We start from the raw sequence: 25,562 nt of genomic DNA on the forward strand, positions 1-25,562 counted from the left end.
GCTGCTGCTGGCCTGCCTGGTGGCCGGCCTGGAGGCCTGGTGGAAGAGCCACCGCTGCAGAGAGGAGGCCCCCAAAGAGGTGACGCAGAGCAGGGTCCACACGGAGGACACGGCCACACTATACTTTAAGGATCCAGACACCAGCCCTGACTTAGTGGAGCTGCAGTACACCCAGCTGTAGAGAGGAGATTAGTAGTGGAGAGTAGGAGGCTCTGAAACTATCATTGAAATCAAATTTGGTCTTTTTATTACCTCTCCTCCATGGTTTCTTTTATCCCACCTCGTCCTAAACCCTCCTGACTGGTTCTCATCATAGATATTGTGTTTAACAGTTGCTCCAGTACACCCAGCTGTAGAGGAATTAGTTAGTTCAAATAGTGCTGAAGAGTAGGAGGATGTGGAACCATCATTAAAATGAAATGTGGTCTCTTATTATTACCTCTCCTCCATTTTATCCAACCATCGCTCCCACCTCGTCCTAAACTTATTTCTAACCCTCCTGTCGAGTTCGGGTCCAATCTGACTGATTTTCATCTTAAAGATTGTGTTTAACACCTGATTGAGGACTTAATGGAGCTCCAGTACACCCAGCTGTAGAGCAATTAGTTGGAAGTTAGTGATGTGGAACCAGCATTGAAATCAAATTTGGTCTCTTCTTCTTATTATTATTATTATAATTATTACCTCTCCTCCATGTTTTCTTTTTTCCACCCATCGCTCCCCACCTCGTCCTAAACTTGCACACATCTGTTTCTTTTCTAACCCTCCTCGCGTTCGGGTCCAATCTGAGTGGTTTTCATCCTAAAGATTGTGTTTAACATTTGCTTCAAGGCTTAATGATATCCTCCAGTAGGTAGTTGAACATATCAATTACTGATCAGCACTGAATTGAATCTTTAGAGGGTTTCCAGTCAGAGGAAGTGAAAGGGACAGCCTGTCCATACCTCAGAGTAGGGCTGCTCGATTATGGCAAAAATCATATTTTCGATTATTTGGGTGAATAATTGATATCACGATTATTAAAAACGATTATCCATTTACTTTGAAAACATCAATTTATTGGAGAATGTGAACGGTGTGTTTGTAACAGTTGATTACCCTGAACTTTAAGTATAACTCAACTGAAAAACCAATACAAAAACATTTATTAAAAAAAAACAGCAATAATAATAATGAAAAAATAATCGTTTTATTTCGATTACGTTGTTTTCGTAATCGTTGCAAGCCATAATCGTAATTGCGATTAAAATCCGATTAATTGAGCAGCCCTACCTCAGATAGGTAACTCCAGGTTAGCCGCATGAAGCCAGAGTACTTTAAAGCATCTGGTTGATTCCAAAATAAGAAAATATACATGTTGAATTACAAATGACATACACAACACACTAGACCATCACCTTCACTAACGGCTTCTCCGTGCACTCGGGAGACTTCTTATTATTATGTTTTCTTGAAGCATACACTCGAGGCCTTAGTGTGGAATTAGGATTTGACTGTTAGCGTGTTTCCCTGCTAAAAACCAGCGTGACCCCGCAGACTTTGATGATTAATTCCCACGGAGCTCGCTATTGAATTATTGTTATAAACTCATTTTCTACTGTGAAGATTTTGGTAATTTCCTGCACCCAAAGGGTTGAGAGCAGAGATTATAATTAGCAACAGTGAGAAACGATAACACACACACACACACACACACACACACACACCCACACACACACACACACACACACACACACACACACACACACACACACACACACACACACACACACACACACACACACACACACACACACACTTCTGGACATTTTCCATTTCACTGTGAAATCCTTATAAGACAGAAAATCAGAGATGGTAAAAGGAAACACATCCTTTACTTGAAAATACTCTGGTGAAAGTAGAAGTACTGACTAAACTTCTTTACTCAAGTGAAAGTAAAGAGGGCTTTGAAGTGTCCTTCAGTAAAAAGTACCCATAACTAGCAGCTGCTTTAAAGAGTACCTGACCTCCCTTTATATTAATAGAACAATAATGTCATTGTTAGCTAATGAATGTTTCCATGCTGAACAACGGCAACATGACAACGTTTCCATTGGTCCCTCTTCTTTAGAGAAGACCAGGAAATGATGGATACACGGATCGTGTTCAAATCAATAGGCACGCAATGACTCTAAAGAATAATGATCACGCACCAAACACACATTCAGACTAAAGGAACCAGCTGTTTGGGAAATGAGAGAAGTAGAAAGTACAAGTATTTGAGTTCAACATGTAAGAAGTAGAAAGTACAGGTATTTGAGTTCAACATGTAAGAAGTAGAAAGTTCAGGTATTTGGGTTCAACATGTGAGAAGTAGAAAGTACAGGTATTTGAGTTCAACATGTAAGAAGTAGAAAGTACAGGTATTTGAGTTCAACATGTAAGAAGTAGAAAGTACAGGTATTTGAGTTCAACATGTAAGAAGTAGAAAGTTCAGGTATTTGAGTTCAACATGTAAGAAGTAGAAAGTACAGGTATTTGAGTTCAACATGTAAGAAGTAGAAAGTACAGGTATTTGAGTTCAACATGTAAGAAGTAGAAAGTACAGGTATTTGAGTTCAACATGTAAGAAGTAGAAAGTACAGGTATTTGTGTTCAACATGTAAGAAGTAGAAAGTTCAGGTATTTGAGTTCAACATGTAAGAAGTAGAAAGTACAGGTATTTGAGTTCAACATGTAAGAAGTAGAAAGTACAGGTATTTGAGTTCAACATGTGAGAAGTAGAAAGTACAGGTATTTGAGTTCAACATGTAAGAAGTAGAAAGTACAGGTATTTGAGTTCAACATGTGAGAAGTAGAAAGTACAGGTATTTGAGTTCAACATGTAAGAAGTAGAAAGTACAGGTATTTGAGTTCAACATGTAAGAAGTAGAAAGTACAGGTATTTGAGTTCAACATGTAAGAAGTAGAAAGTACAGGTATTTGAGTTCAACATGTAAGAAGTAGAAAGTACAGGTATTTGAGTTCAACATAACATGTAAGAAGTAGAAAGTACAGGTATTTGAGTTCAACATGTAAGAAGTAGAAAGTACAGGTATTTGAGTTCACATGTAAGAAGTAGAAAGTACAGGTATTTGTGTTCAACATGTAAGAAGTAGAAAGTACAGGTATTTGAGTTCAACATGTGAGAAGTAGAAAGTACAGGTATTTGAGTTCAACATGTAAGAAGTAGAAAGTACAGGTATTTGTGTTCAACATGTGAGAAGTAGAAAGTACAGGTATTTGTGTTCAACATGTGAGAAGTAGAAAGTTCAGGTATTTGAGTTCAGCATGTGAGAAGTAGAAAGTACAGGTATTTGGGTTCAACATGTGAGAAGTAGAAAGTACAGGTATTTGTGTTCAACATGTAAGAAGTAGAAAGTACAGGTATTTGTGTTCAACATGTAAGAAGTAGAAAGTACAGGTATTTGAGTTCAACATGTAAGAAGTAGAAAGTACAGGTATTTGGGTTCAACATGTAAGAAGTAGAAAGTACAGGTATTTGAGTTCAACATGTAAGAAGTAGAAAGTACAGGTATTTGAGTTCAACATGTAAGAAGTAGAAAGTACAGGTATTTGGGTTCAACATGTAAGAAGTAGAAAGTACAGGTATTTGAGTTCAACATGTAAGAAGTAGAAAGTACAGGTATTGAGTTCAACATGTAAGAAGTAGAAAGTACAGGTATTTGGGTTCAACATGTAAGAAGTAGAAAGTACAGGTATTTGGGTTCAACATGAGAGAAGTAGAAAGTACAGGTATTTGTGTTCAACATGAGAGAAGTAGAAAGTACAGGTATTTGAGTTCAACATGTAAGAAGTAGTAAGTACAGGTATTTGTGTTCAACATGTGAGAAGTAGAAAGTACAGGTATTTGTGTTCAACATGTGAGAAGTAGAAAGTACAGGTATTTGGGTTCAACATGTGAGAAGTAGAAAGTACAGGTATTTGGGTTCAACATGTAAGAAGTAGAAAGTACAGGTATTTGTGTTCAACATGTGAGAAGTAGAAAGTACAGGTATTTGTGTTCAACATGTAAGAAGTAGAAAGTACAGGTATTTGTGTTCAACATGAGAGAAGTAGAAAGTACAGGTATTTGGGTTCAACATGTAAGAAGTAGAAAGTGCAGGTATTTGTGTTCAACATGAGAGAAGTAGAAAGTGCAGGTATTTGTGTTCAACATGAGAGAAGTAGAAAGTACAGGTATTTGAGTTCAACATGTAAGAAGTAGTAAGTACAGGTATTTGTGTTCAACATGTGAGAAGTAGAAAGTACAGGTATTTGGGTTCAACATGTAAGAAGTAGAAAGTACAGGTATTTGTGTTCAACATGAGAGAAGTAGAAAGTACAGGTATTTGAGTTCAACATGTGAGAAGTAGAAAGTACAGGTATTTGAGTTCAACATGTGAGAAGTAGAAAGTACAGGTATTTGTGTTCAACATGTAAGAAGTAGAAAGTACAGGTATTTGTGTTCAACATGTGAGAAGTAGAAAGTACAGGTATTTGAGTTCAACATGTGAGAAGTAGAAAGTACAGGTATTTGAGTTCAACATGTGAGAAGTAGAAAGTACAGGTATTTGAGTTCAACATGTGAGAAGTAGAAAGTACAGGTATTTGAGTTCAACATGTAAGAAGTAGTAAGTACAGGTATTTGTGTTCAACATGTGAGAAGTAGAAAGTACAGGTATTTGAGTTCAACATGAGAGAAGTAGAAAGTACAGGTATTTGAGTTCAACATGTAAGAAGTAGAAAGTACAGGTATTTGTGTTCAACATGTAAGAAGTAGAAAGTACAGGTATTTGAGTTCAACATGTAAGAAGTAGAAAGTACAGGTATTTGAGTTCAACATGTAAGAAGTAGAAAGTACAGGTATTTGTGTTCAACATGAGAGAAGTAGAAAGTACAGGTATTTGAGTTCAACATGTAAGAAGTAGTAAGTACAGGTATTTGTGTTCAACATGTGAGAAGTAGAAAGTACAGGTATTTGAGTTCAACATGTAAGAAGTAGAAAGTACAGGTATTTGAGTTCAACATGGAAGAAGTAGAAAGTACAGGTATTTGAGTTCAACATGTAAGAAGTAGAAAGTACAGGTATTTGAGTTCAACATGTAAGAAGTAGAAAGTACAGGTATTTGTGTTCAACATGTAAGAAGTAGAAAGTACAGGTATTTGGGTTCAACATGTGAGAAGTAGAAAGTACAGGTATTTGGGTTCAACATGTAAGAAGTAGAAAGTACAGGTATTTGAGTTCAATATGTAAGAAGTAGAAAGTACAGGTATTTGAGTTCAACATGTAATAAGTAGAAAGTACAGGTATTTGAGTTCAACATGTAAGAAGTAGGAAGTACAGGTATTTGAGTTCAACATGTAAGAAGTAGAAAGTACAGGTATTTGGGTTCAACATGTAATAAGTAGAAAGTACAGGTATTTGAGTTCAACATGTAAGAAGTAGGAAGTACAGGTATTTGAGTTCAACATGTAAGAAGTAGAAAGTACAGGTATTTGGGTTCAACATGTAATAAGTAGAAAGTACAGGTATTTGAGTTCAACATGTAAGAAGTAGAAAGTACAGGTATTTGAGTTCAACATGAGAGAAGTAGAAAGTACAGGTATTTGGGTTCAACATGTAAGAAGTAGAAAGTACAGGTATTTGAGTTCAACATGTAATAAGTAGAAAGTACAGGTATTTGGGTTCAACATGTAAGAAGTAGAAAGTACAGGTATTTGAGTTCAACATGTAAGAAGTAGAAAGTACAGGTATTTGAGTTTAACATGTAAGAAGTAGAAAGTACAGGTATTTGAGTTCAACATGTAAGAAGTAGAAAGTACAGGTATTTGAGTTCAACATGTAAGAAGTAGAAAGTACAGGTATTTGAGTTTAACATGTAAGAAGTAGAAAGTACAGGTATTTGGGTTCAACATGTAAGAAGTAGAAAGTACAGGTATTTGAGTTCAACATGTAAGAAGTAGAAAGTACAGGTATTTGAGTTTAACATGTAAGAAGTAGAAAGTACAGGTATTTGAGTTCAACATGTAAGAAGTAGAAAGTACAGGTATTTGAGTTCAACATGTAAGAAGTAGAAAGTACAGGTATTTGAGTTCAACATGTAAGAAGTAGAAAGTACAGGTATTTGGGTTAAACATGTAAGAAGTAGAAAGTACAGGTATTTGAGTTCAACATGTGAGAAGTAGAAAGTACAGGTATTTGAGTTCAACATGTAAGAAGTAGAAAGTACATGTATTTGAGTTCAACATGTAAGAAGTAGAAAGTACAGGTATTTGAGTTCAACATGTGAGAAGTAGAAAGTACAGGTATTTGAGTTCAACATGTGAGAAGTAGAAAGTACAGGTATTTGGGTTCAACATGTAAGAAGTAGAAAGTACAGGTATTTGTGTTCAACATGTGAGAAGTAGAAAGTACAGGTATTTGAGTTCAACATGTGAGAAGTAGAAAGTACAGGTATTTGGGTTCAACATGTAAGAAGTAGAAAGTACAGGTATTTGAGTTCAACATGTAAGAAGTAGAAAGTACAGGTATTTGTGTTCAACATGTAAGAAGTAGAAAGTACAGGTATTTGTGTTCAACATGTGAGAAGTAGAAAGTACAGGTATTTGGGTTCAACATGTAAGAAGTAGAAAGTACAGGTATTTGAGTTCAACATGTAAGAAGTAGAAAGTACAGGTATTTGTGTTCAACATGTGAGAAGTAGAAAGTACAGGTATTTGAGTTCAACATGTAAGAAGTAGAAAGTACAGGTATTTGAGTTCAACATGTAAGAAGTAGAAAGTACAGGTATTTGAGTTCAACATGTAATAAGTAGAAAGTACAGGTATTTGAGTTCAACATGTAAGAAGTAGAAAGTACAGGTATTTGAGTTCAACATGTAATAAGTAGAAAGTACAGGTATTTGGGTTCAACATGTAATAAGTAGAAAGTACAGGTATTTGAGTTCAACATGTAAGAAGTAGGAAGTACAGGTATTTGAGTTCAACATGAGAGAAGTAGAAAGTACAGGTATTTGGGTTCAACATGTAATAAGTAGAAAGTACAGGTATTTGAGTTCAACATGTAAGAAGTAGAAAGTACAGGTATTTGAGTTCAACATGTAAGAAGTAGAAAGTACAGGTATTTGAGTTCAACATGTAAGAAGTAGAAAGTACAGGTATTTGTGTTCAACATGTAAGAAGTCAAAGTAAAAAGTCGTCAGAAAATAAGTAGTGGAGTAAAGTACTGATACCAGAAACATGTACTTAAGTACAGTAGCAAAGTATTTGTACTCCACTACTTCCCAACTCTGCTGAAAAGTAATTTAAATAAGGAAACCTCGACGTGATGCCCACCCTGCGTTCGAAACATTAACGGTGACATTATCTCTGTTATTGCTAATAGAATCGTTTCTAAAGCGCCTCCTTGCTGTGATTAATGAAACAAAGCTGAGGGAATAGTGACTCCTTCTCAAGAGAGAAGCAGATCATTTAGATGAATGCACTCTAATAAATATGAACGAACAATAACTCGGAGGAAGCATCTGATAATTGCTGTGTTTAGTGCAGATTCATATCAATTAACAGATTTTACACGCCTTAAACCACAGAGGAAACAGAAGTCACATTGTGTCCCAGAACCAGATTATATACTCATTTAAACAGGCAAATTGGATTCCATTACTTTAATAAATTGTATATTTTTCGAAACTTTAGGAGAGGTATTTACATTAAAAGTTATCCGTTCCATCTATCCCGACAATTTTATGCATTTTTTTACCAATTAACTGAAGGAATTAATATAAAATGATGAACAAAAGTGGAGAATTGCCTGAAACGCCTGCATTATACTCCTTTATTTACTTCTGGAACATAGTGACATCACTGTGTAACACCCACGCTCCTATTGGCTAGCGCTCCAATACATTGTACGTGATAGACTAAGGGGCGGGACATCTCTAAGTTGTTGACCAATCACAACAGAGCCAACCACCTAGCAGGAGAAAAGTGGACACACTACATACTGATATACACCTGAACATCAGCAGGAGAGGACTCTTTAAAGTAGAGACACTACATACTGATATACACCTGAACATCAGCAGGAGAGGACTCTTTAAAGTAGAGACACTACATACTGATATACACCTGAACATCAGCAGGAGAGGACTCTTTAAAGTAGAGACACTACATACTGATATACACCTGACCATCAGCAGGAGAGGACTCTTTAAACTAGAGACACTACATACTGATATACACCTGAACATCAGCAGGAGAGGACTCTTTAAAGTAGAGACACTACATACTGATATACACCTGAACATCAGCAGGAGAGGACTCTTTAAAGCAGAGACGCTACATACTGATATACACCTGAACATCAGCAGGAGAGGACTCTTTAAAGTAGAGACGCTACATACTGATATACACCTGAACATCAGCAGAAGAGGACTCTTTAAAGTAGAGACACTACATACTGATATACACCTGAACATCAGCAGGAGAGGACTCTTTAAAGTAGAGACACTACATACTGATATACACCTGAACATCAGCAGGAGAGGACTCTTTAAAGTAGAGACACTACATACTGATATACACCTGAACATCAGCAGGAGAGGACTCTTTAAAGTAGAGACACTACATACTGATATACACCTGAACATCAGCAGGAGAGGACTCTTTAAAGTAGAGACACTACATACTGATATACACCTGAACATCAGAGGAGAGGACTCTTTAAAGTAGAGACAACTACTGATATACACCTGAACATGAGCAGGAGAGGACTCTTTAAAGTAGAGACACTACATACTGATATACACCTGAACATCAGCAGGAGAGGACTCTTTAAAGTAGAGACACTACATACTGATATACACCTGAACATCAGCAGGAGAGGACTCTTTAAAGTAGAGACACTACATACTGATATACACCTGAACATCAGCAGGAGAGGACTCTTTAAAGTAGAGACACTACATACTGATATACACCTGACATCAGCAGGAGAGGACTCTTTAAAGTAGAGACACTACATACTGATATACACCTGAACATCAGCAGGAGAGGACTCTTTAAAGTAGAGACACTACATACTGATATACACCTGAACATCAGCAGGAGAGGACTCTTTAAAGTAGAGACACTACATACTGATATACACCTGAACATCAGCAGGAGAGGACTCTTTAAAGTAGAGACACTACATACTGATATACACCTGAACATCAGCAGGAGAGGACTCTTTAAAGTAGAGACACTACATACTGATATACACCTGAACATCAGCAGGAGAGGACTCTTTAAAGTAGAGACACTACATACTGATATACACCTGAACATCAGCAGGAGAGGACTCTTTAAAGTAGAGACACTACATACTGATATACACCTGAACATCAGCAGGAGAGGACTCTTTAAAGTAGAGACACTACATACTGATATACACCTGAACATCAGCAGGAGAGGACTCTTTAAAGTAGAGACACTACATACTGATATACACCTGAACATCAGCAGGAGAGGACTCTTTAAAGTAGAGACACTACATACTGATATACACCTGAACATCAGCAGGAGAGGACTCTTTAAAGTAGAGACACTACATACTGATATACACCTGAACATCAGCAGGAGAGGACTCTTTAAAGTAGAGGACACTACATACTGATATACACCTGAACATCAGCAGGAGAGGACTCTTTAAAGTAGAGACACTACATACTGATATACACCTGAACATCAGCAGGAGAGGACTCTTTAAAGTAGAGACACTACATACTGATATACACCTGAACATCAGCAGGAGAGGACTCTTTAAAGTAGAGACACTACATACTGATATACACCTGAACATCAGCAGGAGAGGACTCTTTAAAGTAGAGACACTACATACTGATATACACCTGAACATCAGCAGGAGAGGACTCTTTAAAGTAGAGACACTACATACTGATATACACCTGAACATCAGCAGGAGAGGACTCTTTAAAGTAGAGACACTACATACTGATATACACCAGAACATCAGCAGGAGAGGACTCTTTAAAGTAGAGACACTACATACTGATATACACCTGAACATCAGCAGGAGAGGACTCTTTAAAGTAGAGACACTACATACTGATATACACCTGAACATCAGAGGAGAGGACTCTTTAAAGTAGAGACACTACATACTGATATACACCTGAACATCAGAGGAGAGGACTCTTTAAAGTAGAGACACTACATACTGATATACACCTGAACATCAGAGGAGAGGACTCTTTAAAGTAGAGACACTACATACTCTTTAAGACCCTAAATGCCTTCAGTAATAGTATATAATTTGTATTTGGGACACATTTTCGTTTCACCACCGCTACACTTGAACATAAACTGACCTCAGACCTGCATCTACCTCCTAACAGCCAATCAGAAAGCAGCTTTTTGACAGGTAGTGAAGTTTTAACGTGGATCCATAAACTAAAGTGTGCGCAGACGGTTTATGTTGTCGCCCTGTAGCAATAAGATCTGTTTCCCACATCCATAACCCCTGAAATGTCACTGTGTCACGTCTTATTGCTAATTATATGTCAATGTGGACGCCCGTGTTCTGCTCTCCTTCTTCTACATCTATCCTTTTTTTATCATTTTATTCTTTTACACTTGACTGTCTATGATCTCGTGCAGGTTACTAAGGATTACAGACTGGCAAGGGTTTCTGGTCCATTGACATATAATGACATTACAACTGCTTCATCGGAGGGGAGGAGGGACATTTGGACAGACAGAGAGAGAGGCTGGGATGAAGCAGAAGCTATTGATACAGGTCAGAATAGACCTCCTATACAACTATCACAAATAATACAAAATACAGCATAAATACCTACATCTGTGCCGTCGACAAGGTTTGTTTTTGGTCCATTTTCTTAATCCGTAACCGCAATTTCTGTAGCCTTCTGAGTTCTGGAAATCAATAAATAGATAAATAAATATAAAAAATACAGGTAGTAAAGCAAGGAGATGTATTAAAGGGACTACAATGTTTAATGCAGCTTTGCAACGTACGACATCCACACATTTGTCCTTCATTTTAATCAAAAATTAAACACCATGACTGCGATCAAATATCTAATCATCTTTATTGAATTGTTTTGTATAATATTATTCATAGTTCTCTTAATATAGGAGCTCAGAAAATGAGGCAGTTAAATTAAAGCTTAAATCTGACTTTTTGCCGTTAAAGTTCGTTAAAACTTCCAACGATAAAAACAATAAATGGAAAATCCGAACATGATTTCCAGAAGCTGCAGCTCTGTAATAACAAACAGCCCTGTCTCTCTATGCAGACGACATGTTCATTAAACGTTATCTCTGCATCAGAAACCCTTGTGGTTCTTACGGTGCCTCTTTCTGTTTCTCCCTGCTCTGTTTCCCTCCATCTTTAACTGTTTGCATTTCATAAGCGCTCACGTTGCGTGTTGTTGAACAGGAGAAATAACGGTTACACTGTGAGGGAACCCTAAAACAGCTCCTTTTCACGCCCTCTTACACTATCACATGTAGCCTATTTCAAACTGTAACGACTCAACAAGAAAGCTCTTATCCTTAAAACATGCTTTTTAAATGTTTAGGAACTCGGACACATACGTTGAGTCAGTATTGAGATCTATCATCAAACCATTTAACCAAGTTATTTGAGCTAATTTAGCTAGTTAGCCTTGCAAAGCTACGTTGGTCCCAAAAGCAAAGAAGTTAAAACGTATAACTTGTATTATGTTCACCCGAGCAACCGCTGCACTTTAGCTAAGTAGCCATGATGGCGATCATTAAAATAAATGTCAGGAATGATGAGTGCACCGTCCAGTTTCTAAAGCCTCTTACCATTCTGCTCACACTCAGCTATTCCACAGAAATAGAAAGTGTAAGAGCAGGATTACGCAGCTTGAGACGCAGCAGGTTAGCTGCAGAAAAGTTAAGAAGACAACCTCCAATCACAGAGCTTCACTTAAACATCACTTAACCAATTAACTTCCGCTGAAACATGTCCACTTCAGATATTAAGGACAAACTCCTCTAACAGCGTCATTTGCACTTCAGCTACTGTAGTGTAGATACAGTAGGCTATGTCAATTAGCTCCTCCAACAGAGCCTCATGAATAAGAGGATGTTTTGAGATGTGCAAGTAAATACAAAGAAAGATTCAAAACAGAATAGAAATAGTGCAAGAAAGTAATAATAATAATCACAAAATCAGATCATCTGAAACAGAAATATATTCAACACTTCCTCACACAGTCCACTTGAAAGCATGAACATCTAAAGGATTACTACTTAGGCAATGGAAGAAATATCTAATTTAACACAATATGAAGCAGATCAAATAAGAGAATGTTTTGAGATGTGCAAGTTAATAGAAATAAAATAGAAATAAAATAGAAATAGTGCAAGAAAGTAATCAAAAAATCACATAATCTAAAACTGAATAAATGGCCTATAATATGTGTCCTCACTCAGTCCACTTCCACGCGTGGAAATCTAAAGGATTATTACTTGTGAAACAGATCAAATAAAATAGTGCAAGAAAGTAAGGGTCCAGAATGAACCAGAGCTCAACCCACTCGACAGTTCTTTATTTGCAAAGTCACAGGAGGGAGAGTGCTTTAAAGTCCCTCCTCCACTCATTACAGGAAGTTGTTTGTTAGGCTTTCAGACTTGCCTCCTCTGCACTTACATCCTTAGCCTGTCTTTAACGACCAGCTGAGGTTTTAATCCCCGGCATTTCTTTATTCAGGGCGAGCCGCCAGTTGACGGCGCTGAAAACATATTTTAATGAGACGCCAGTCGGGAAACAATAGCCCGAGCGGAGATGTTTTAATTGTCTCCGAGTGGAGGGAGAGAGATATTTCAGACAACAAACACGTAGTAATTGTATACGATGGATAAGGTTTGAAAAGCTGCAGTCAGATGCTCAGCCTCGGAGGATCAAGATCTGGAGAATCTGAGCTTTCCTCAAGTGTGTTTTCACACAGGAAGTGCTTCCTCACTCTCTGCCTCAACAAACAGCCTTTTCATCTCAGATCAAAACCAGCTGTGGTGCTGTCATTGTAACAAACCTGGGCTGATTTGCACAAAAGGAAAAACTATTTAAATATCTGTTTATAGTGCAGGAAAAACAATATCATTTAAACACAGGAATGTCCTTTTTCAGACGTCAGAGCTCAAATCAAGGAATGTCCTGTGGCTCCTTCAAAATATTGTAAGAACAGTTTTATTTGCATTTACGGAAACGTTCCAATAGTAAAAATCACAACATTATAATTAAATAATCAAAAGAATTGCCTACAGCATATTGTATTCATAATGTCCTCACACAAGCATGAACATCTAAAGGATTATTACTTATAGAAAATGGATGAAATATCTAAATTAACGTAATCTGTGGGCGTCAGGGTGGGTTTGTAAATAACTTCTGAATGTCTAATAATGTGTGTTTTAATATGTAAATGTGTCATGTGCATTGTTCTGAATATCACTTGTGTCACTGAGATGAGTTACTGTGACTAATACCATTTACCTCTGAGCGAAGTGAAGCCAATGCTGGAGCCAAGCCGCGATGCGCAGGGACACGTGCTGCGTTCAGGGACACGTGCTGCGTTCAGGTACATGTGCTGCGTTCAGGTACATGTGCTGCGTTCAGGGACACGTGCTGCGTTCAGGTACATGTGCTGCGTTCAGGTACATGTGCTGCGTTCAGGTACATGTGCTGCGTTCAGGGACACGTGCTGCGTTCAGGTACATGTGCTGCGTTCAGGTACATGTGCTGCGTTCAGGTACATGTGCTGCGTTCAGGGACACGTGCTGCATTCAGGTACATGTGCTGCGTTCAGGTACATGTGCTGCGTCAGGGACACGTGCTGCGTTCAGGGACACGTGCTGCGTTCAGGGACACGTGCTGCGTTCAGGGACATGTGCTGCGTTCAGGGACACATGATGCGTTCAGGGACACGTGCTGCGTTCAGGGACACGTGCTGCGTTCAGGGACACGTGCTGCGTTCAGGGACACGTGCTGCGTTCAGGGACACATGATGCGTTCAGGGACAAATAACGGTTACACTGTGAACTAACCCTTAAAACAGCTCAGTGTTCTAATCCTTAAAATATAGCCTACTTTTAAAATATAAATTGTAGAACAACTAAATGTTTAGGAACTCGGGCACATACGTTGAGTCATTGTTCAGAGGTTGATATATCATCAGACCATTTCATCCAAGTTATTTGAGCACATTTAAATACAAGATATTTCTCACTGGCAGAATTGCTCATGAGGCAGAAATGAAAGTCCCAAAGTACATCAATATTTTGAAGTGTGACATATCTCATAAATCCTCCCTTAAAAAAACTCATATTTTCAAAGGTCTACTTCCAGATTAACTTCATGAAGCCAGATTACTTTTTAAAAATCTGGTTTGATTCCAAAATAATGGATTTTTTCATTTCAAACTGTAAATACCCGATAAAAACAGACTGCTTTCTTCCACGCAGCTCGGAGTTATTTGAGCATATTTAAGTGTACAAGATATAGTATAGCCTTTAAAGTCCCAGTTACATGTCTTATTTGGTCTGAGATATCGTATATTATATCAATCACAACATAGCAGGAAATCTCTATATTTGACCTTCTGAAAAATAGTCACCAGTTGTTTTTTTCCATCAGCTAATACTTTACTCGACGAAACTATTTCTAAATGTTTAATTCCTGCTCTAATGTCATCAGACATATTTAAATTATTCAAATAACTAATAATCTTTACAATTTTAGCAGTTATTCAATCACATGTTCTCCTTTTTAAACTCTTTTCCCGATAAAAACATTTCTTTAACGCAGCTCAGAGTTATTTGAGGACGTATAAATGTACAAGATATTTCTCAGTTGCAGAAATTATAAAAACTCATATGTTCAAAGGTCTACTTCCAGATTAACTTCATGAAGCCAGAATACTGTAAAAGAAAATCTGGTTTGATTCCAAAATAATGGATTTTTTTATTTTAAACTGTAAATACCCGATAAAAACAGACTGCTTTCTTCCACGCAGCTCGGACGTGGAGAGCGTGTCGATCAGGCGGTTTAAATGCAAGTCACGCGTCCCTTCTTTGTTTTTACCTTCCTCCGACCCAGAGTACGGAGGTTCGACGGGGAAACACTCAAGTGTCTCTTAATGCCTAACAAGTATGCATGGCTGCAGTCAGCGGGATGCAGAGTCAGCCGATGTTGTGATTACATTGTTCAGATAGCGGACCGAGTCTCTGATCCTGATGCAGAGATTGTTCAAGGGCAGGAGGGAAACACTCAGAGCAGGGGGAGGGAACAACAAGAGATTATTCTCAAGGTTCCATTGAGAAAACACGAATATCTGTAAAAACCTCAACATCTGACTGAGAAAACGTCTTTTTACTTGAATATGAAAAACCAGGAATTCAAGATTGAGATTCAATCAGAAGTCGATGATTGCTTCCGCAGAAATCCTTCATGAAGACCTTTTTCTGAGGTGAATGTATTCGTCTGGTCCTCTTTGAAATAAATACATAATAAACCAAAAACCTTGAGAAAACCTGACAAATTATAAAGATAGACGCAGCCTTGACAGCGGAGAGAAACAAAAAGTGATTATTCTAAAGGTTAATTTGAAAAAGAATATCTGTAAAAACTCAAAATCTGACTTCAGTTTTAGACAGTTTTTCTTTAATTGAATATTAATCTGTAAACCCAACAAAAAACAAGTTTACTTGGAGGTCAAATGAAGTAGGAATTCACGATTCAGATTGAATCAGAAGTCGATGATTGCTTCAGCAGAGATCCTTCATGAAGACCTTGAGAAAACAGACTAAAGATAGAAGGACTTCAATCCGATTGGCTCCAGCATTGCTTTCCTCCCTCCATCAAACCTTTAATCCTCACTGGCCAAGTTTGATTTCAAGGTGCACATACAGCGTGTGGCTTTCTGTGGCCACAACTAAACAAGAGTCTCTTATCAGAACGCCACGAAGCAGAGACATTGAGACCCACCTGAGAATCCGGCCCATCGCCAATCTCAGCCTCTCTGTCCTCCCCCCTCTGTTTTCTCCCCTCTATCCTCCCCCTCCTCTTATTATAGGACAAGGAGGTGAACCTGGAACAGGTGCATCGGCGTATGAACAGTCTTTTGGACGAGGACTTGGTCCACAAGCAGATCCCAGGTCCGTCTATCGAGATCTCTGCGCTGGACATCGGCAACATGCAGCCCAGCCAGGCCTCTCTGATGCCCTCGGACCTCGCTTTGACCACCTTTCTGCCAGGGGAGGGGGGCCCGCCGCTTCCTCTACCCCACCCTCACCATGGGGGGTCCATAGGGAGGACGCACCACCTGTCTCAGGCTCCTGGCAGCAGCACGTTGCCCCTCCACCTGCACCACCACCACCACCAGGCTCTCAACACCATGCAGTGCAAACACAGGCAACCCAACGGGGGGATTTTCCGTCAGAGTCCTGGCAAGACCCCCACCCAAATGCCAATATCCTACCAGGGAGTCTCCGCAGGACCCATACCCGAAGTCATTGATGCCACACACAGTACGTCCATTTAAAAAAGGATTGTTTTTCCTTCATAGGTGAGTCGCACCTCTGGACTATGGTTTAAAAGGTCATGTTTAAAAGGTCATGTTTCAAAGGTCATGTTTCAAAGGTCATGTTTAAAAGGTCATGTTTCAAAGGTCATGTTTAAAGATCCCCTATCATGTAAAGGTCCATGTAAAGTGCTATAAAAATGTAATCTGTTATCACTAAATTGAAGCCATCTCCTATTATCTTTAAAGATCTCTTATCTCTCCTGGTAAAAGATCTGTATCATGTTTAAAGAGGAAGTCATTGATGCCACACACAGTACATACAAAAGGATTGTTTTTCCTTCATAGGTGAGTCGCACCTCTGGACTTGATCTCCTATCATGTTGAAATATCTCCTATCATGCACAGGTCCATGTAAAGCTTTTTACAAATGTAATCTATTATCATTAAATGGAAGCCATCGATGCCACACACAGTACGTCCATATACAAAATAATAGTTCCTTTATAGATGAGTCGCACCTCTGGGCTTTGGGGTCAAAGATCTCCTATCATGCTATGTGTATGCATACATGTCCATGATGTGTTCTGCTCAATACTCATATCTCTGTATAAAGACATCAGAAAGTGCAATGTGCACGATAGGAGACCTTTAGATACGAGAGGAACACTATTATTATAGGAGAACAAATATGTACAAAGAAAAAAGTTAGATTTTGTATCTCACTATCTGAAAAAAAAGGGTCTTGGTTTGGGATGGTGGGGGGGGGGGGGGGGGGGGGGGGTAATTTGTCTCTTGTACATATGTGTAAATACCAAGAGAACGAAGTGAGGTTTAAAGTGTATTTTGAATATTCTCAATTTTTGGAAGTTGAGTTATAAAAAACCCTCAAAACAAGATAAAAACAAAATATATAAACCTTGATGAAAAAGTTCTGACTGTTTGAATGGCTTTGTACATTTTGTTCAATATGAAACAATGACGCGAAATTCATTGTGATTGTTTTCTAAAGTGCCGAAATTAAACGATGTCTCTCCACAACTCATCGATGTAAATGACTACCCATGATGCACCGCTGTAGGGACATTTTAGTGTTGGACACCTACTGTTATGCATCTCTGTACCAACCCTATATCTTCAGCATCAGAAGGATCACAATCTTCTTTTACTTTGTATTCAATATATAATATACATTGTTTTTTCAGATCTAAAGTCTGCATTCATTTTCTTACGTTGACTGTAAATTGTGTATTGTTGGGGGGGGGGGTTCATATTTTACACACGGCTTAGTGGTTTGTTTTTTAAAGTAGCTTCTTCTCTTGGCGTTGGTACTGTCCGGGTCTGGGCTGTCAGAAAGGAGGAAGGAGAGACTCTTAGGCTGCGATCGCTGGTGGTTTATTGGGACGAGCCATCGGGAAATGGTGACTTTTTGGTTCCATTTCTGTTCATTGATCATCTAAGTTTGGCCTCATTGGGAACATGTGATTCTGCAGATGCACTGTCACCAGATATCTGTCATGTTGTACAATGAGAATCAATATCACAAAGCGATGTTGTTAAAAATGCAGTTTTAGATGTAATTATAGTTCATTTTTAAATACCGGAAAACCAGAACATTGGGAAATGTCTTAGTTTGATGCTGAGATATTTTAGCAACCATTGGACGGATTACCATGAAGTTTGGTGCAAAGGTTGATGATCTCTAGCTCTTCAATTTGGACCCTTAACTTTGATACTTTTCCTTTGAATTGAGCAGTTCAATTGACTCCTTAAAAACCCAAAAGCATTGACTTTGGAGATTACGCTTTGGGCATTTTGTCCCATTTCATCTCCAAAAGGTATTAACAGATGGGTTATTGATAAAGATATATAAATACCAGCACGTTCTACTGTCCCATACCTGTCTTAAATACCTGCTCTCTCTGAAGAGGAAGAGGATGATCGAAAACGTTGGGCCTTGAAGTTTGTTAAAAGCATTTACAATGAGTGATCTCGTGAGGTTTTTGTACTCAACACAACATGTTGGTTTTCATTGGTTACCGAGTCCAAGGTGTTCTTTAAATGTGACTTTAACCCATTACAGAGCCACCTGGTCTTTAGCCATTCATTCCTAAATGTTGGAACCAAAACTTTGTGTTTTCTTTGGCACTTATCTTCATAAAGCTCTGTCATTGGTTGCCATTCCTCTTTAGCGTACTCTATGTTTTCGGGGTTTTCTTTTCGTGAACGCAGCCTAACAGTCTCCAACCTTTTTTGTATTTGTTATATTTAATCTGAATAAAGAAGTCCTGTAGAAAGAACTATCAGCTATATAGATATGTCTTTACTTTTTGATACTAGAGAATTTAATGTGGACCCTTGTATACAGGTTGTGTTTCTCCTGCAGAGCAGTGCAGTTATTTTAGTCGCTCAGAGTGAGTGAGATATTCCCGTCCCAACGAGATCCATTATCCAAAGTGCAATCAGAGCTGCAGGCGCCATACCTCAACTGCTGTAACATAGAGGGACTGATGATGTGGGCTAAAGATTGTTTTTCCTTTATAGAATACTGTATGATGAACCTTTGTGGACAACAGGATATATGAAACCGCACACCCTCCTTTCTCTGCCTTCATAAGTGCAATTAATGTGCATTTATGGGCCTGATGAGTTCTGAGAGACGCAGCTCGCAGTCTCTTAATGGGTTTCTCTTACGAAATGTCCTCATTGTAATGTCTGCAGAGGACAGTAGAGGTACCCTAACCTGACAGAATGAAGAGCTTCATTTCTCAAATTCATTTCCAGCTACGCTAACTTTAGATTCAGCAGTTAACGTCAACGTCAATCTTAAGCGCTAATGAATCCAATACGATGTTCATTTTTAGGGAAACCGCATTGATTTGAGACGAAGTTTACGACCAACACACTTCTTCTGGTGCTTGACCTTTTCAAAAGTTCTTAATGTGGAAACAAATGGATCCAGATGTTCAAGAAGCGCTGGTGTTAGACTTTATGTTTAGAGATACTGCACTGATTTCAGTCAAAGTTTCCTACAACCATAAAATCAGTTTCCCTTTTGCTCTAAATCTTTAAAGAGTTCTTCATATGATAACTGTGAGAACAAACGCTCAACAAACGCTCAACAAGCTTTGGCGTTGAATCGTCCAATCAGGACTTTTCTTGGAGATACTGCACTGATTTGAGTCAAAGTTTCCCAAAACCGTAAAATCAGTTTCCCTTTTGCTTTAAATCTTTAAAGAGTTCTTCATATGATAACTGTGAGATCAAAAGCGTTGCCGTTGAATCGTCCAATCCAGACTTGTCTTAGGGACATTTGAGTCAGAGTTCATCCTGTTGAGTCAGATCTTCTCTTGACTCTAACTTTGCAGAAACCACATTAATGTCTCTGCTCAGAAACCATGGATACATCACATGTTGTTGCCAAAGGGGGGTTGAAGGCTAATGCTGTGTCCCTGTGTGAATACAGATTCTTTCCTGCATCAGATAAACTGTCCCTTGTGTTTCCTTCTGTTGGACGACTCGTCTCCTCAGACTCTTCGTGGATGTTTTCTAACCGTAGCTTTTTCTCGTTGCTTTTTCACTTCACGACGATACGACGGGTGCACTGAGAGGAGCCTAAAGCTTACTGTGATTGGTCGGCAGACAGAAAGTAAACAGGAAGTGTGTCTCCATGTGTCCCCTCCCCCTTCGTTAGTCCCCGTCAGAAGATGAAACTGTCATTGCATAAAGTCTGTCCGTCCATCTGAGACCCTGATTTTATTTATGAATATGCTGCTTGGAGTTTCTTAAATCTTTAATAAAGAAATATTGTTTACACATTGGTTTCTGAGGTTGTGTCGATGACAGTTGTTGTTGTTTACACCACACTGAGATGACTTACGACAGTCTAAAAACCCAGAGATGGCAGCTGATCCTCACAGAAAGGTGAAAAGGAACAGAGAGCTGTTAATCGATTATCACCACTATAGCTGGAGATTGATTTTCTATCATTGGACAAAATGACTTTTTACTTTAAAGCAAAACAAAATCCAATAAATAAATGACTCCACATAGAGACTCTTTAAGAAGCACATTTCATTAAAGGTAGTGTGCAACACATATAAGTGTATATATCTAAATGCATTAGTGTTGGGTGTGGAAATCATACCGGGTCTCTTTTCTGGCATTTTTTAGATTAAAAAAGTAATAAATTGGGAAATAATTAGTATTTTAATCGATTAGCTTCAGATCCTATCGAGTGTGAACTTGTTCCTGCTGTTTTTTACGAACCAAGCTAATGTTATACATATGTATTTATTAAGGTGAAAAAATGTATGTGTTTACTTTTTGGTTATTTGAGTTATATGCTTTTTTGGAGCGTGCACAGTTATTATCTTTTATAATCTCAACCATAAACTTAGAAAAATATGTATATATATTACAATTAAAGGTGGGGTAGGTCATTCTGGAGGAACCAGCTCGAGTGGCTAGAATTTGAAAATACACAGCCAGAACAAATCTGCCACTTCCTCACAGAGCCCCTCCTCCAACACACACGAACGCGCACATGACCAATGAGGGCACGAGATCAGTGTGTGCCCAGATGGAAGGCTGACAGGCAGGTAGGCCATCCAGTTACTTTAGCCGGCTCAGATGATTGGTCGTGCTTTCTACAGCGCCACGGCTTCAACTGATGATGTGTTGTTATGGATTTGTTGTCAAAGCACTTCAGATATTCATTGCAATCGGGACGTTAAGAGCATTCCATGGAATATAACAACAAGTGTATCTCGAGCCGGTTTCTCAAACTTACATACCCCACCTTTAAGTGTTGAATTAATTTGGAAAAATGACACATTTAATAAATAATCACATTTAAATTTGATTTTGCTTTACATCTTGAAGGGAAAATCATAAAAGTGAATTTTGTTTAGATCATTTACGAGTCTCCATCTAGTGGCCATTAGCGGATGTGCAGCTTGCTCTTCAGAGCTGTTGCTCATTAGCACCGTGTGAATAAAGAAAAGATCAAGATGATAAATATTTAAAACACCTGACATATTCTGTGTAATCTCATCCTCACACACACACACACACACACACACACACACACACACACACACACACACACACACACACACACACACACACACACACACACACACACATCCTCTCACAGCTTCTTGCCGTCAGCGCCTGGCACAAAACATCCTCCACTCTGTCAATTAGGGGGAAGATTTAGTGTGACGCACCGGGAGGAGGAATCAAACCGACACACACACAGGATGTCAGCTGTTCTCTGGCTTTAAACTCAGCTGCGTTTCCTGTCAGCGCTTCGAGAGGCTGACGAGGACAAATGGGAACACGGTCGCCTGGTTTACTGACGGGAAATCTGATGTGTTGGTGCTTTATAGAAAAATATATAAACACACTGTTCATATTATGTCATGTTTCAGATCCATCATCCGTCTCTATGCACATTTCAGAGAGGATTAACGGTCACTTTATCTGAAGGCAGATCAGATCAGGAAGTTGCATATCAGCCGAAACCGAGCATTACTAAGTGCGTTCAAACCAACATATTTAAGTATTAAGATAAGACGTACTTTATTGATCCCAAATTGGGAAATGTTTGCGTTGCAGCAGAATAAAAAACAACAAAACAAAACTTTGCACATAAGTAGAAATGAAAGAGTTGTGGTGACACGTTATTGGACATAATTCACCTTGCTTATTGTGTTGCCACACGGACCCTTTAGTGGGGAACACCTGTAGCTTTAGCTGCCATTCCTGCTAGCTCATCAGGCAGAGCAGTGCATGTGTTAACCTCTCCGAAAGTAATGGATAATAAAGATTGGAACTCCATTCTTAATACACCGCCTCCGACTCTCTTTTCACGGCACTACACTGGTGACCCTGACTTTTCCGAGAAAGTTTCCGGAAAATTAACGAACATGGCTGAGCGCGATGTTTTCATAAAGCTGCCGGAATTCTGGGAGCACGCCGCGGAGGCATGGTTCGCACACGTGGAGGCACATTTCGCCTGCCGACAGGTCCGTGACGGGGACCTAAAATACTACCATGTGGTAGCAGTGCTGGGGAGCTCCACGTCGTCCAGGTTAGTGGGATTCATCGCAGCCCCCCCACATCATGGCAAATATGAGGCGATTAAGGCCCTTCTCCTTAAGACATTTAGCTTATCTGCTAAGGAGAGGGCCCGCCAGATACTTGACATTCAAGGCCTAGGAGACAGCAAGCCATCCCAGCTAATGGAGAAAATGCTAAATCTGCTAGGGGGGGAAGTTCCCCGGATTTTATTCACGGAGATTTTCCTGCGTCACTTGCCTCCCCGGGTACAGACGGCGCTGGCCAACACGCCTGTCACGGAGCCCCGTGCTTTGGCTGAGGAAGCGGATCGTTTTTTCCTGGCTACGCAACAGCCCGGGGCAGAGACGTTAGCCGCGACGCTCAGCGGCCCACCGGCAGTCAAGAAAGCGTGGCGGAGGCCGGACACGGCTGTGGCTAGCCGGCGTGGAGACGCCGGAGAGTGCGTTTACCACGCACGTTTCGGGACAAGGGCGAAGAGATGCATCGCTCTGTGCAGCTACAAACCCCCGGGAAACGGAGGGGCCGGCGCTCAGTAGTGGTTCTGAGCGTCGGCGGCACGTGCAGGCTCCTCTTCGTCAGCGACAGCGTTTCGGGGAGCCTGTTTCTGTGTGACACGGGCGCTCAACGGAGCGTAGTTCCAGCGTCGAGTGAAGATGTCGCCCATGGGGGGCACGGACCGCGATTGACGACGGCTAACGGCAGTCCCATTCGCACGTACGGCGTGAGGCCTATGTGTTTGTGCATCGGAGGACAGCGTTTCAGCTGGGATTTTGTGACAGCGGACATTTATTTTCCCCTCCTCGGAGCGGATTTTTTGTGTGCTCATGGACTCTTAGTGGACGTTAAGAATAGGCGTTTGGTTGATGCCTTAACGTTTTCTTCCCTCGTGTGCACACTTGGCAGCGCAGCGTATGACGGGCTGTCAGGCTCGCTGTCAGGTGCAGACACGTTTCTCAGACTGTTGGCCGAGTTTCCAGACCTGTCGCTACCTACCTTCTCTGCGCTTACCACTAAGCATGGCGTGGAACACCACGTCACTACCAGGGGGCCTCCTGTCTATGCCAGGGCCCGGCGGTTGAACCCTTCTAAGCTGGCTGTAGCGAGGGCGGAGTTCGCAACCATGGAGCGCCTGGGCATTGTCCGCCGCACCGACAGTCCTTGGGCTTCCCCCCTGCACGTCGTTCCCAAATCGAACGGCGGGTTCGCCGACTCAACGACGCCACTACGCCTGACCGCTATCCGGTGCCGCACATTCAGGACTTTTCGGCGCATCTGGCCAGTACGGGGGTGTTTTCCAAGGTGGACCTGGTGCGTGGATACCACCAGGTGCCCATGCACCCCCTGGACATTCCCAAGACAGCAGTGATAACGCCTTTTGGAATTTTTGAGTTCCTGCGGATGCCTTTTGGACTCAAGAATGCCGCTCAGACGTTCCAGCGCCTGATGGATTCGGTGCTGCGGGACCTGCCGTTTGTGTTTGTTTACCTCGACGATATAGTCGTCGCCAGCGCTTCAGTGCAGGAGCACCTTTCCCACCTCCGAGCCCTTTTCACACGGCTCAACGAACACGGATTAATCATCAATCCTGCAAAGTGCCAGTTCGGGGTGTCGGACATCGATTTCCTGGGGCACCGCGTCACCAAGGGCGGTGCGACACCTCTGCCAGCGAAGGTGGAGGCTGTTGCGGCGTTTCCTCGCCCGCTCACAGCCCGGTCGCTCCGTGAGTTTCTGGGGATGGTGACTTTCTACCACCGTTTCATCGCCCGGGCTGCACACATCATGCGGCCGCTGTATGAAGCGTTGAAAGGCAAGACCCCCGTCCAGGAGATCGACTGGACAGCAGAGGCGGACGGCGCGCTTTTGCTGAGGTCAAGACCGCGTTGGCTCAGGCGGCTTTGCTGGCACACCCATCATCTACGGCTCCCATCTCCATCACCACGGACGCATCAGACTACGCGGTCGGCGCAGTGCACGAGCAGTGGGTGGAGGGCGCTTGGCAGCCGCTCGCCTTTTTCAGCCGCCAGCTGACGCCTAGAGAACGCAAATACAGCGCCTTTGACCGGGAGCTCCTCGGACTTTATTTGGCCGTGCGGCACTTCCGTTTCATGCTGGAAGACCGTGAATTTACGGCGTTTGTCGACCACAAGCCGCTCACCTTCGCCATGTCAAAAGTGGCGGAGCCTTGGTCGGCACGTCAGCAGCGGCAGCTGTCCTACATATTCACTACGGACATTAAGCACGTGGCTGGCAAGTCGAACCTGGTTGCTGATTGCCTCTCCAGGGTCGTCATCGGTGCCGTCCAGTTGGGCCTGGACTATACTCGCATGGCGGCAGACCAGGTCACAGATCCCGGCGTCCAGGCCCTGAAGGTGGAGAGCGCGGGGCTGCGCTTGGAGGACGTGGTGTTCGGCGACGCGGGCATTACTCTCCTGTGTGACGTCTCTACGGGCCTGGCGCGGCCTGTCGTCCCTGCCAGCTGGAGGCAACCTGTGTTCGAGGGCCTGTCACACCCCGGCGTTAAACCTTCGGTGCGTTTGGTAGCGGCGAAATTCGTTTGGCAAGGACTGAAAAGGGACGTGAGGACTTGGGCCAGGGAGTGCGTGGCTTGTCAACGCGCTAAGGTGCACCGCCACACGAAGGCCCCGTTGGAGCGTTTCCTGGTGCCTGAGAGGAGGTTTGATCACGTCAACATTGACCTGGTTGGTCCGTTGCCTTCCTCTCAGGGGTTTTCCTACCTCCTCACCATGGTGGACAGAACGACCCGTTGGCCGGAGGCGGTTCCGCTCGTTTCGACATCAGCCGCAGACGTTGCCCGGGCCTTCATTGCAACGTGGGTGTGTCGTTTTGGCACCCCGTCAGACATTTCCTCAGACAGGGGCTCTC

The 25,562-nt window shown here is 41.2% G+C and overlaps 1 protein-coding gene across 2 annotated transcripts; it reads left to right on the plus strand.

The window, feature by feature from the left end:
* Positions 1–4: 4 nt before the first annotated feature.
* Positions 5–17,328, plus strand: LOC117538743 (glutamate receptor ionotropic, delta-1-like). 2 transcript variants are annotated; one of them, XM_034204643.1, is made up of 3 exons: positions 5–79; positions 10,681–10,819; positions 16,146–17,328. In XM_034204643.1, the coding sequence occupies exons 2-3, from the start codon at positions 10,730–10,732 to the stop codon at positions 16,611–16,613; spliced, it is 558 nt and encodes a 185-aa protein (XP_034060534.1). In that variant the 5' UTR covers positions 5–79; positions 10,681–10,729; the 3' UTR covers positions 16,614–17,328. The 2 variants fall into 2 exon arrangements, with proteins under 2 accessions (XP_034060534.1, XP_034060535.1); XM_034204644.1 differs by lacking the exon at positions 5–79 and having other exon boundaries at positions 10,233–10,819.
* Positions 17,329–25,562: the final 8,234 nt, after the last annotated feature.

This window comes from Gymnodraco acuticeps, unplaced genomic scaffold (genome assembly GCF_902827175.1).
Source record: "Gymnodraco acuticeps unplaced genomic scaffold, fGymAcu1.1, whole genome shotgun sequence".
NCBI classification, from domain to species: Eukaryota; Metazoa; Chordata; class Actinopteri; order Perciformes; family Bathydraconidae; genus Gymnodraco; species Gymnodraco acuticeps.

Excerpts from the sequence above, each read along its gene's own strand:
- LOC117538743 (XM_034204643.1), top strand. The coding sequence starts at position 10,730 with ATGACATTACAACTGCTTCATCGGAGGGGAGGAGGGACATTTGGACAG. Across the intron at positions 10,820-16,145 it reads AGCAGAAGCTATTGATACAG|GACAAGGAGGTGAACCTGGA; the intron begins GTCAGAATAGAC and ends CTCTTATTATAG.